Here is an 11223-nt window from a genome sequence, read left to right as displayed (position 1 = left end):
CTCCGACCCCAGGAAATCCCTTAGACCCCTCCCTTGGTTTCTAAGAAACAGGTGTCTTTTCTCCCGGGAGCAGCTTAGTTCCACTAGAGACGCTCGCCCCCTGCCGGCCACAAGTCGGAACTGCAGAGACTTCCGCCAGCGTCGACCAAGAGGCGCAGGTTAACAGGACAGAGCCAAGTAAAGCATTGCTAAATTCCTGAATTTTTTTTTTCTTTCCCCTAAACCTTTATTTAGTTCTTGAAAGTTCATATCTTAGAGTCCGAATCTTCAGACACAAGGATTTCAAACTCTCGGCTCAAAGGTCAACGAAAGAATGCTAACTTTTCCTTAAGCCAGGTCTCAGTGAGGTCGTCTGTGGTGCGGATTTCAAACACCTGTGTAAAGAGAGGTCAGCATTAGCCGGGGGCGGTGGTGGCGTACGCCTTTAATCCCAGCACTCGGGAGGCAGAGGCAGGGGGATCGCTGTGAGTTCGAGGCCAGGTCTACAGAGTCCGGGACAGCCAAGGCTTTACAGAGGCTTTGTCTTGAAAAGGGGGAGAAGATTGGATGAGGATTCCTAAACCCCTCGGACTCGGGGAGTCCTGATCCCAGTCATCCTTCAAGTCCAGGAGTTCAAGCCTCCGCGTCCCTCCTCCCTCAGACTGGAGTCCCAGCCTCCCAACCCCAGGGGTCCAGCCTCTGGCTCCCTCCCTCAGACGCTACAGTTGCCCAGCCTTCCTCTCCCCACCCCTGCCCCCCAGAGCCCTCAAGACCTTGGTAAGCTCCGCCGTCTGCACGAGCCTGTTTTTACTCCCCGCGTACATCATCTGCTGCTCAGGCTTGCAGCCTGTGTGGAAAAGGGAGAGCGGGTGTGGTTGAGAGCACAGGACACTGGTAAAGTTGTTAGTAACCTCGCCGTGAAAGCCCAGCAGTTTAAGGAGGATTGTGGGAGGACCTTAAAGGCTGGCTTGTTTAGGTGCTTCCAGTTATACTCTGGGAGAAGATTCAGGAGCTTGGCGGGTGTTTCCAGGTCCAATGAAAACGAATTCGTGGGGCTGGAGAGCCGGCTCAGTGGTTAAGAACGCCGCCTGCTCTTCCAGAGGCCCTGAGCTCAATTCCCAGCACCCACATGGTGGCTCACAACCATCTATAATGTGATCTCACTCATATACAATAAGTAAATAAGGGGGCTGGAGAGATGGCTCAGTGGTTAAGAGCACTGTATACTCTTCCAGAGGTCCTGAGTTCAATTCCCAGCAACCACATGGTGGCTCACAACCATCTATAGTGAGATCTGGTGCCCTCTTCTGGCCTGCAGGTGTACATGCAGGCAGAGCACTGTATACATAATAATAAATAAATAAATCTTGAAAAAAAACAATAAATAAATTTAAAATAAAAGAAAACGACTTCGTGAGCTCTTAATGAATCTAAATGCCTACTTCCATTTTACAGCTCCCACATGCAACACACACACACACACACACACACACACACACACACAAACACACACACACACACCCCTGCTCCTCAGAATCTAAGACCCTCTCCTCAGGGCAGTTAGGACTGTGTCTCACCCACAGGGCTGGAGAAGATGAAGCACAGGGGGTAGGACACTCTGCCGTCACCATGCACGTATCTGTAGCTGTAGACAACGAACCTACGGCAGGGAACGGGAACTCACACTCAGGGCCTGAGAAGCTGCCCATCACTGCTCCGTGGGTTTGTTCACATCCCTGATTTTGGGGCTAGTCACGGAAGCACACGCCACCTGTGGTCCCCGCACCTGGGGTGGACCCAGGGGGAGTCAACCCCAGCTACACAACTATTTAAAATTGGGAATTTTTCTTTCTTTTTTTTCTTCTTTTTTGGTTTCTCCAGATAGGGTTTCTCTATGTGTTATCCTTGGCTGTCCTGGACTCACTTTGTAGACCAGGCTGGCCTCAAACTCACAGAGATCCGCCTGCCTCTGCCTCCCTAGTGCTGGGATCTTTTTGGTGTTTCAAGACAGGGTCTCTCTGTGTATCCTTGGCTGTCCTGGACTCACTTTGTAGACCAGGCTGGCCTCAAACTCACAGAGATCCGCCTGCCTTTGTCTTCCAGGGCTGGAATTAAAGGTGTGCGCCACCACGCCCCAGCTTACAATTGGAATTTGATACTGAGCTTTCTCAGCCACGGGGATATTCACTCTGAGGAGAGCGCACACGCAGAGAGGCGGCCTGGAGCGTGCATGTGATGTGGGGCTGGGGATGGGCCCCAACTTCCCTGTACCAGTATAGGATCTGGAGGCTCAGCAGTCACACGCTGGGAGCGGGTGCCCGCCTGACACAGGGGCGGGGACTGACTGTGAGCTGAGCCCGAGGTGCTAAGCGCCACTGTCTGATCCATCAGATCTCACACTCTAAGAACCATCAGCACATCCCTCGGGGGTGAGGCCGCCTTCTGTGCCCCGGGGTCTTTGCAGTTGCCCCTGAGCCTGGGAATGAGGTCCAAAACTGGAGAGACTCTCCCCAAAAGAACTGAGTCTAGATGAAAGGTGTGGGCAGACCGGTGTGAGCCGGCCACAATGGCACAGGCCTCGGATTCCGGCAATCAGAAGGCTGAAACCAGAAGACTGAAATCTGGTGCACGCCTTTAGTCCCGGCACCTGGGAGGCAGAGGCAGGTGGATCGCTCTGTGTTCGAGGCCAGCCTGGTCTACAGAGTGATTCCAGGGCAGCCAAGGCTACACAGAAACCTTGTATCAAAAAACCAAAATGAAACCAAAAAAAAAAAAAATAATTTTTTTTTTTTGTTAACAGGAGCTCACTATCCTGTAACTCTCTATGTAGACCAGGCTGGCCCTAAATTCACAGCGATCCGCCTGCCTCTGCTTCCCAGGCGCTAGGATTAAAGGAGTGTGCCGCCACACCTGGCCACAATTTTATTTTAAAAAAATTTTAAGATGTCCTCCTGGAGGCCGGGCGTGGTGGCGCACGCCTTTAATCCCAGCACTCGGGAGGCAGAGGCAGGTGGATCACTGTGAGTTCGAGGCCAGTCTGGTCTACAAAGCGAGTCCAGGATAGCCAAGGCTACACAGAGAAACCCTGTCTTAAAAAAAAAAAAAAAAAAAAAAAGATATCCTCCTGGTTTGTTTACCCTTTAAAAACGTATTAGCAGGGCTAGAGAGACAGTTCAGTACTTAGAAGCACTTGCTGCTCTTTCAGAGGACCTAGGTTCCAGTCCTAGCACCCATGTGATGGCTCCAAACTCTGGTGCCAGGAGATCCTGTGCTGTCTTCTGACCTCTTTGGGTACCAGACACACATGTGGTACATACATAACTGCAGGCAAAATACTCATGTACTTAAAACAAACAAACAGATCACACTAGTGTAAAATTCTGCAATAAAATAATACTATAACAGGCTGGAGAGATGGCTCAGAGGTTAAGAGCACTGGCTGCGCCTCCAGAGGTCCTGAGTTCAATTCCCAGCAGCCACCTGGTGGCTCACAGCCATCTATAGTGAGATCTGGCGCCCTCTTCTGGCCTGCAGGTGTACATGCAGGCAGCACACTATACATAAAAAATAAATAAATAAATCTTTTTTTAAAAAAAGTTTTAATCAGCCAGGTGTGGTGGCGCACGCCTTTAATCCCAGCACTCGGGAGGCAGAGGCAGGCAGATCGCTGTGAGTTCGAGGCCAGCCTGGTCTACAAAGCAAGTCCAGGACAGGCAAGGCTACACAGAAAGACCCTGTCTCAAAAAACCAAAACCAAAACCAAACAAACAAAAACTATTATCACTGTTAAGTTTCTAGACTATGACCTCTTGGCTTCATACGCAGAGATCCCGAGTCCGTAGACAGCACTGGAGCCCAACCGTCCCCCAGTTTGTAGATTATCACCCCCTACCCATAATCCTCTATTCCACCTCTTCCCCCAGGGTACCTGGGCTGTCTCTCTGGTAACTTCGATTTCAGTTCCTCTGGGGAAATGTTCTGAGACAGACAGAGAGACAGAGAGGGAAAACAAATGACCAATGTTTAGTTCGTTAAATAAGCACTTACAACGCGCAGGGGCGTCCTTCTCAGACTCGATGAGATTCTTCAGAACCCTATGGGGAGGTCTGATTATGCCCACTTGACAGCTACGGCAACTGCCCCATATTGCACAAGACAGTAAAAAAAAAAAACCAACACCTCGGAGTTCTGATTTGAATGTGCGTTCCCATGGTAACCACTCTAGTATACTTCCTTTCAGGGGGCCTAAGGGAGGCCCAGCTCCTCCTGGTCAATACCCTTCCCTTAGCCCCAGGAGGAAGGAAGGGAGGGAGGGAGGGAGGGAGGCTGATGCAGACATGGAGGCAGCGAGCCCACAAAGTGGGAGGTACAGGGTTGCTAGTGGCCTGCGGCTACCTTATCTACGGGCAAGAGCCCCGCAGAGCATTTGCCTGCTGTGCTGGCTACTTTTACGTCAGTTTGGCACAAGCTATAGCCATCTGAGGGGAGGGACTGCCCCCATTAGGTCAGCTGTAGGCAGCCTGTAGGGCACTGTCTTTACTGGTAGAGGAAGCCCCAGGCCCTGTGGCTGTACCACTCCTGGACCAGTGGTCCTGGGCGCCGTAAGAAAGCAGCTTGAACAAGCCGTGAGGAGCAAACCGTGAGTGAGCAGCGCTCTTCCATGGCCTCAGCATCAGCTCCTGCCTCCGGGTCCCAGGCAGGCTGAAGATCCTGCCCTGACTTTCCTCACAGGCCTGTGACTCAGGATGTCTAAGCCACACAAACCCTTTTCTGGTCACGGTGTTTCATCACAGCAGTAATAACCCTAGCTAAAACACCTGGCTTTTTTGTTTGTTTGTTTTTGTTTTTCCAGACAGGGTTTCTCTGTGTAGCTTTGACTGTCCTGGTAGACCGGGCTGGCCTGGAACTCACAGCGATCCGCCTGACTCTTCCTCTCCAGTGCTGGGATTAAACGCCTGCACCACCATGCCTGGCTTTTTTTTTTTAAAGGTTTATTTATTACTATGTATACAGTGCTCTGCCCTCACATACACCTGCCGGCCAGAAGAGGGCACCAGATCACACTATAGATGGTTGTGAGCCACCGTGTGGTTGCTGGGAATTGAACTCAGGACCTCTGGGAGAGGGGGCGGTGCTCTTAACCTCTGAGCCGTCTCCCCAGGCCAACACCTGCCTTCTTAAGCAGGCCTGGAACCCACTACGTAGACCACGCTGGCCTCCAACGCACAGAGAGATCTGGCCGCTTCTGCCTCTTGAGTTCTGGGACTAAAAGCCAGTGTCGCCCAGCCCAACCTCTATTTGGCTTTTTTGATCCAGGGTCTCCTGTAGCCCAGGCTATCCTCTAACCCACACTGTAGCCTTCCGCTCCGCCTCTGGGGTGGGAGCACTACAGGCATGTGTCACTGTACCCTGTTTATGAGGTACGCCCCGCCCTAGATCCAACCCCGGGAGCCACTACACCTCCTTCACCCCAGGCTTTCATTCTATGTGGGGGGGCCCCACACCCCAGCCGCCCGCTCAAAGCTCACCTGCAATTCTTCCTCCAGAATCACCATCTGCCGGTCTCGGTCCACTTTCACTGGAAAGGGATAGAAGACAGGTTACCGACCCCTCCCATCGCAGGGGACACTAGCCCGTCCTTCCCTGAACCCCACCCCCCACCACCACCCCCACAGGGCAGAGGTCGCGGACTTATGATGGCAGCGTTGTTGGTCTCTTTACGGAAACGGAACTTCCTCAGGTTTTCCTTTAGGTCCGGGTCCACTTCACACACCACCAGGGAGTCCGACTGCGGAAGGGACAAGGGAAGAGCTGAGCTGGGCCTCTGGCTTGGAACCTGGGGCCCCTTTCCCCTGGTACAGTTTCTCCATTGAACCAACGAGGAAGCTGAAGCCAGGCCATAGGAGAGGCCATTTGGCAAACACCTCGGCACCAGGCAGCAGGACACGCAGCTGGGCTCACCAGAAGGTTCCATCTTCCTGGGTGAGCGCTCCTGGGCCATTCCAGAAGACCCCAGGGGCTTGCTTGCCTGGGGCCAAACCGCCACCTCTCTGGCCCAGCGGAGACCCTCCAGCCGCATCGGCTTCCCGTCCCTCCCTGCGCATGCCCTACCCGAAACCTCAGCCCCTCGCCCTTCCTCGCCACCCTGCCCCTCTGACCATGGTGCTTCTGTCCCGGCGCCTCTTCTCGGTTCCGCCTCGGTCTTCTAGGGGTGAGGACCCGGGCTGAGAGGGGCGGCTGCGGAAGGGGGAAGTTTTCATCTAACACCACATCCTGTTTATGCCTGGCTCGAGGCAACTGTCACAAAGGGCTCCTCCCCTCTCTTCCTCCCCCCCCCCCCCCCGCCTCATCTGCCAGAGGGCCCCCCCCCCCCCCCGCGCGAGCCTTTTCAGTCACTAAGATTGGTGGTTCGAATACTGCCTCACGGTGGCCCTGGCTAAGCAAATCCACATCTCCGGACGGGGATTGTTCTGAAGTTGAAACACCTTCAACTATCTCCCAGGTTGATAGGTAGACCTAATAAAGAGTACATTTTAAAAGCCCATTATTGGCTGGGCGGGGTGGCTCAGACTTTTAATCCCAGCATTTGGGAGGCAGAGGCAGGCGGATCTCTCTGAGTTGGAGGCCAGCCTGGTCTACAGAGCGAGTCCAGGCCAGCTAAGGCTACACAGAGAGACCTTGTCTCAAAAAACAAACAAACAAACAAACAAACAAAAAGCCCAGCGTCGTGAAACACAACTTTGTGTTTCATTTTCTTGGTTTTTCAAGACAGGGTTTCTCTTTGTAGCCCTGGCTGATCTGGAACTCACTCTGTAGACCAGGCTGGCCTCAAACTCCGAGATCTCGACCCTGGGAGTACTGGGGTTAATGTTAAGTCCACCTCTTTTATTGGCTCCATTTTCCCAGGTCCCACCATCTGGAGAGCAGTGACCAGCTACACAGGGAGAGCCTGTCTCAAAAATAAGTTAGTAGCCGGGCGGTGGCGGCGCACGCCTTTAATCCCAGCACTCGGGAGGCAGAGGCAGGTGGATCGCTGTGAGTTCGAGGCCAGCCTGCTCTACAAAGCGAGTCCAGGACAGCCAAGGCTAACACAGAGACCTTGTCTCAAAAATAAATAAATAAATAAATAAATGTAATAAGACAGAAATGGTGGCATATAATGTATACATAGTCTAGGACTCAGGATTGCCACAAGTCTGAGGCCAGTCTAGTTAAAAATAGTCAACTCAGGAGCCGGGCGGTAGTGGCGCACGCGTTTAATCCCAGCACTCCGGAGGCAGAGGCAGGCGGATCGCTGTGAGTTGGAGGCCAGCCTGGTCTACAGAGTGAGTTCCAGGACAGCCAAGGCTACACAGAGAAACCCTGTCTCAAAACCAAAACCAACCAAACAACTACAACAACAACAACAACAACAAAGAACCGCTGCTCTGCTGCTCTTGAAGAGGACAGGATTTGATTCCCAGGACCAACGCAGTAGTTCATGATCATTCATTACGGCAGCCTCAGGAGGGTCAGACAGTATTTTTAGACCTCTGTGGGCACCGGGTACACATACATACATGCAGGCAAAACACTCATACACACAAAACAAAAGTAAATCATCTTTGAAAATTAAAAAAAAAGAAGCCCGGCGTGGTGGCGCAGGTCTTTAATCCCAGCACTCAGGAGGTAGAGGCAAGCGGATCGCTGTGAGTTCGAGGCCACCCTGGTTTACATAGAGAAATCCTGTCTGGAAAAACCAAAACCAGCCAAGCCACCAAGCAAGCAAGCAAAAGGGACAACAACCAACAAATAAAAGGTCCAAGAAATCTGACAAAGTAAACTAAGGAGTGTTGAGGGGTTGACTGTAGCTCAGTGAGAGAGCATATGCTAGCATGCACAAGACCTGGCTGTTTGATCCCATGCACATCACACACACACACACACACACACACACACACACACACGCCCACACACACACACACGCACGCACACACACACGCACACACATGCACACATACACGCACACACATGCACACATACACACACACAAGCGCACGCGCACACACACACATACGCGCACACACGTGCACACACATGCACACACACACATTGCTCGCTTTACCTTCTTGAAATAAATCCTGGGTAGCGTGACCTACTTACATGCATGAATTAAAAAAAAAATCAATAAACCCAACTGCCCTGTCAAGAAGTAAAAGCAAAGTCATTTATGAGAAAATCATATGTATTTTGCAAAGTAATACAGGCAAGTGAGGATATATTCCTAAATCCTTGCTCTGCTTGGCTCTGTGCCCTGGCTCCACCCCCCCCTCTAATAATGAAAGATGTCCTCACTGCTCTCCATGCCGCCTGCCAGGCCACCTCCACACCTATTCTCCAACCCTTCCTATAGTCTGTCCCTGTCCCTGTCCCCTGAGTCTCCCGTTCCTCCATTTGAAAACCAAGCCCATCTCCAGCACGTGTGCTGACGCACATCCGCAGCGCCAGCCCTCGGGAGGCTGAAGCAGGAGCAGCCAGCCAGGTGTCTAACAAGACGCTGTCTCCAAAGGCCAAAAATAGAGGGGAGCGATAGACCAATGGCTAAGAGCGTAGCCGGCATTCCCGAGAGCCCGGCTTCCCTCCCCAGACCGCACAGGACGACGATGGCTAAGAACTGGCTGTGACTCCAGTTCCTGGAGATCTACTGCCCTCTTCTGGCCTCCAGGGGCAGCAGGCACAGATGCGGGGCACAAAAAAACATGCTGGCAAAACACCTACACACATACAATTAAAATGAACCTACAGCTCGGCGGTGGTGGCGCACGCCTTTAATCCCAGCCCTCGGGAGGCAGAGGCAGGAGGATCGCTGTGAGTTCGAGGCCAGCCTGGACTACAAAGTGAGTCCAGGACAGCCAAGGCTACACAGAGAGAGACCCTGTTTCGAAAAATAAAACACCAAACACCAAACAAAAACCGAACCTACAGACAAAGATTCAAAGTGATGTGGCTGGTCCAGTGTCTCGTATTTACGCCAGATTCAATCCCCAGCACCACATAAATTGCACTAACGAGGTGCAGGCAGGAGGAGGCACACTTCAAGGGCATTCTTAAGCTATCTGGAGAGTTAAAAGGCTGATCTGCTGTATGAGAGCTATCTCAAAAAATAAATAGTTGAGTTTGGTGGTTCTCGCCTTTAGTCCTGGGATCCAGGATGCAAAGGCAAACGGAGCTCTGTGGGTCTCAAGGCATGTGTAGGCGCCAGGTCTCATTACGGATGGCAGCGAGCCACCATGGGTTGCTGGGAATTGAACTCAAGACCTTCGGAAGATCAGCAGCCAGCGCTATAACCTCTGAGACATCTCTCCAGCCCCCTTAAAATTTTTTTTTCAAATTTATGTTTTCCTTATCTCCTCCCCCACTCCAACCCGCCCCTCTTTTTGCCTCTCTTGTTTTTCGAGACAGGGTCTCATGATGCAGAACAGGCTAGCCTCGAACTTACAGAGACACCCTGCCTCCGCCCTTGCTGGGATTAAAGGAATGCGCCGGTACGCCCTGTTCCTTCTCTTTCTTGCTCCCACTTGACAGTCTTCCCTCAAACCACGTGTCCTCATGTCTCAAGGGTCCCCCTCTGGTCCTGGTCTCCAATCATCCCTCACACCCTCCCCGGGATCCGGCCACCAACTCCCACAGCTTCTATGACCAACGACCGACCATGTCTAATGATCTTTAAATCCTGGTCTCCAGCCCTCAGTTTGTCCCCGAGGTCGGGGGGTGGGGGGGCAACGTTCTTGACCTCGCAGTTGGGTGGGTGTCCCACGCGAGGCTTCTCCTCTGGACCAGTCTCCCAGGAGGGCTGTTTCCACCTGGGCGTCCCTCCCACCTCGCACCTCCTCCCCTCTACAGGGTCCCTCCCAGATGCCACCCCGCCCCAGCTCTCCAGGTGGCTCCCTGGACTCGCTCTTCCGCGTCCCATTCCTTCCCGTCCCTTCTCCCTGCGTAAGCCACAGGCGTTTGCTTCCAAACTCCCAGCTACACCCCCCCCAATAAAATAAAATAAAATAAAATAAAATAAAATAAACCTCCCGGGTCTTGAATCCTTCAGCACCGTGCGCGGACTCCCCTCCCAGCGGCCATCCAAACATCTGGCCGCAGCTCATTTCCCACCACTCCCTGTCGTAAACTCGACGCCCCCCCCCCGACACCACCCACCCCCACTACCCACCCCCACCACCCACCCCGACTCTATTTCTTGGGAGTTCTCACGTCGCTGCTGTCACACTTCTGGAGCGCCGGCCCCTTTCCCAACCCGTTCACCCCGACCCCGGACGCGAGACGGTTTGTTGGATGCGTTAGGATCACGACAGAAGCCGGGCGGTGGCGGCGCACGCCTTTCATCCCAGCACTCGGGGAGGCAGAGGCAGGAGGATCGCTGTGAGTTCCAGGCCAGCCTGGTCTACAGAGTGAGTAGTCCAGGACAGCTAAGGCTACACAGAGAGACCCTGTCTAGAAAAACGAAAAAAAAAAAAAAAAAAAAAAAAAAAAAAAGAAAGGATCATGACAAAAAGTGATGGGAGGCGACCTCTATTTATTGACGGCCTCTTTGGGGCCCGGGGTAGGGAGGGGAGGGCGGATGTCTCATCTATTTCCACCTTAGAGGGTCGATCTCGCTCCCCCGTGTCACTTTGGGGCGCGACGATCAGCACCACCAGGAGCCGGGATGCGGCACCGTCACCCCGAACAGCGAAAGCACGACCGCCCTAGGCGCGGCGTGGCCGAGGGGCGGGGAGAATGGGTGTGTGTGTGTGTGTGTGTGTGTGTGTGTGTGTGTGTGTGTGTGTGTGTGTGTCCCCGGGGTTGCGGGGGACGTGGGGGAGGGAAAAGCCCTGAACGCCAGAATGAGGAATTGTGACTCTAGCTCACCGCCGCCGCCGCCGCCGCCGCCGCCGCCGAGTTAGACACCTACCCCACGGGCCCCGCACCCCGGCTCCCGGGCGCGAGCCTGCCCCCTGCGGGCCGGGAGGCCCAATCGCGGGCTCCGCCGGCCCGTTGCCCGGGGCAACGCGGCGCGCGCGCGCGCCCCGCCCACTCCCCCCTGCCCCGCCCCGCCCCGCCCCTCCTCCTCCCTCTTCCCGGCCCCTCTAACCCTCCACCCGGAACCTGGCCGTCTGCCCGTCACCCTCACGTCAGACCAATCATAGTGAAGACGGGGCGGGTCCTTCGGGCCTCGTCCCAGCCCCCCGTCGCTCCCCTCCGGGCCAGGACCCC

General features: G+C 53.9%; 1 protein-coding gene across 5 annotated transcripts; it reads right to left on the bottom strand.

Moving 5' to 3' along the window:
* Positions 1–202: 202 nt before the first annotated feature.
* Positions 203–10896, bottom strand: GMFG (glia maturation factor gamma). Of its 5 annotated transcripts, none has more exons than XM_084770153.1 (8): positions 10879–10896; positions 6138–6216; positions 5671–5767; positions 5508–5557; positions 3908–3957; positions 1557–1639; positions 753–826; positions 203–374 (listed from the first exon to the last, which is right to left on the bottom strand). In XM_084770153.1, exons 2-8 carry the CDS (start codon positions 6138–6140, stop codon positions 303–305), a joined length of 429 nt encoding a protein of 142 aa, XP_084626279.1. In that variant the 5' UTR covers positions 6141–6216; positions 10879–10896; the 3' UTR covers positions 203–302. The 5 variants fall into 5 exon arrangements, with proteins under 5 accessions (XP_084626279.1, XP_084626278.1, XP_084626276.1 ...); XM_084770152.1 differs by lacking the exon at positions 10879–10896 and adding an exon at positions 10222–10323; XM_084770150.1 differs by lacking the exon at positions 10879–10896 and adding an exon at positions 8084–8360.
* Between the last annotated feature and the right edge of the window lie 327 nt (positions 10897–11223).

The sequence above is a fragment of the Acomys minous genome, assembly GCF_964271855.1.
Source record: "Acomys minous genome assembly, chromosome: 20".
NCBI lineage: Eukaryota > Metazoa > Chordata > Mammalia > Rodentia > Muridae > Acomys > Acomys minous.
This window is presented reverse-complemented; position numbering and strand designations above follow the sequence as displayed.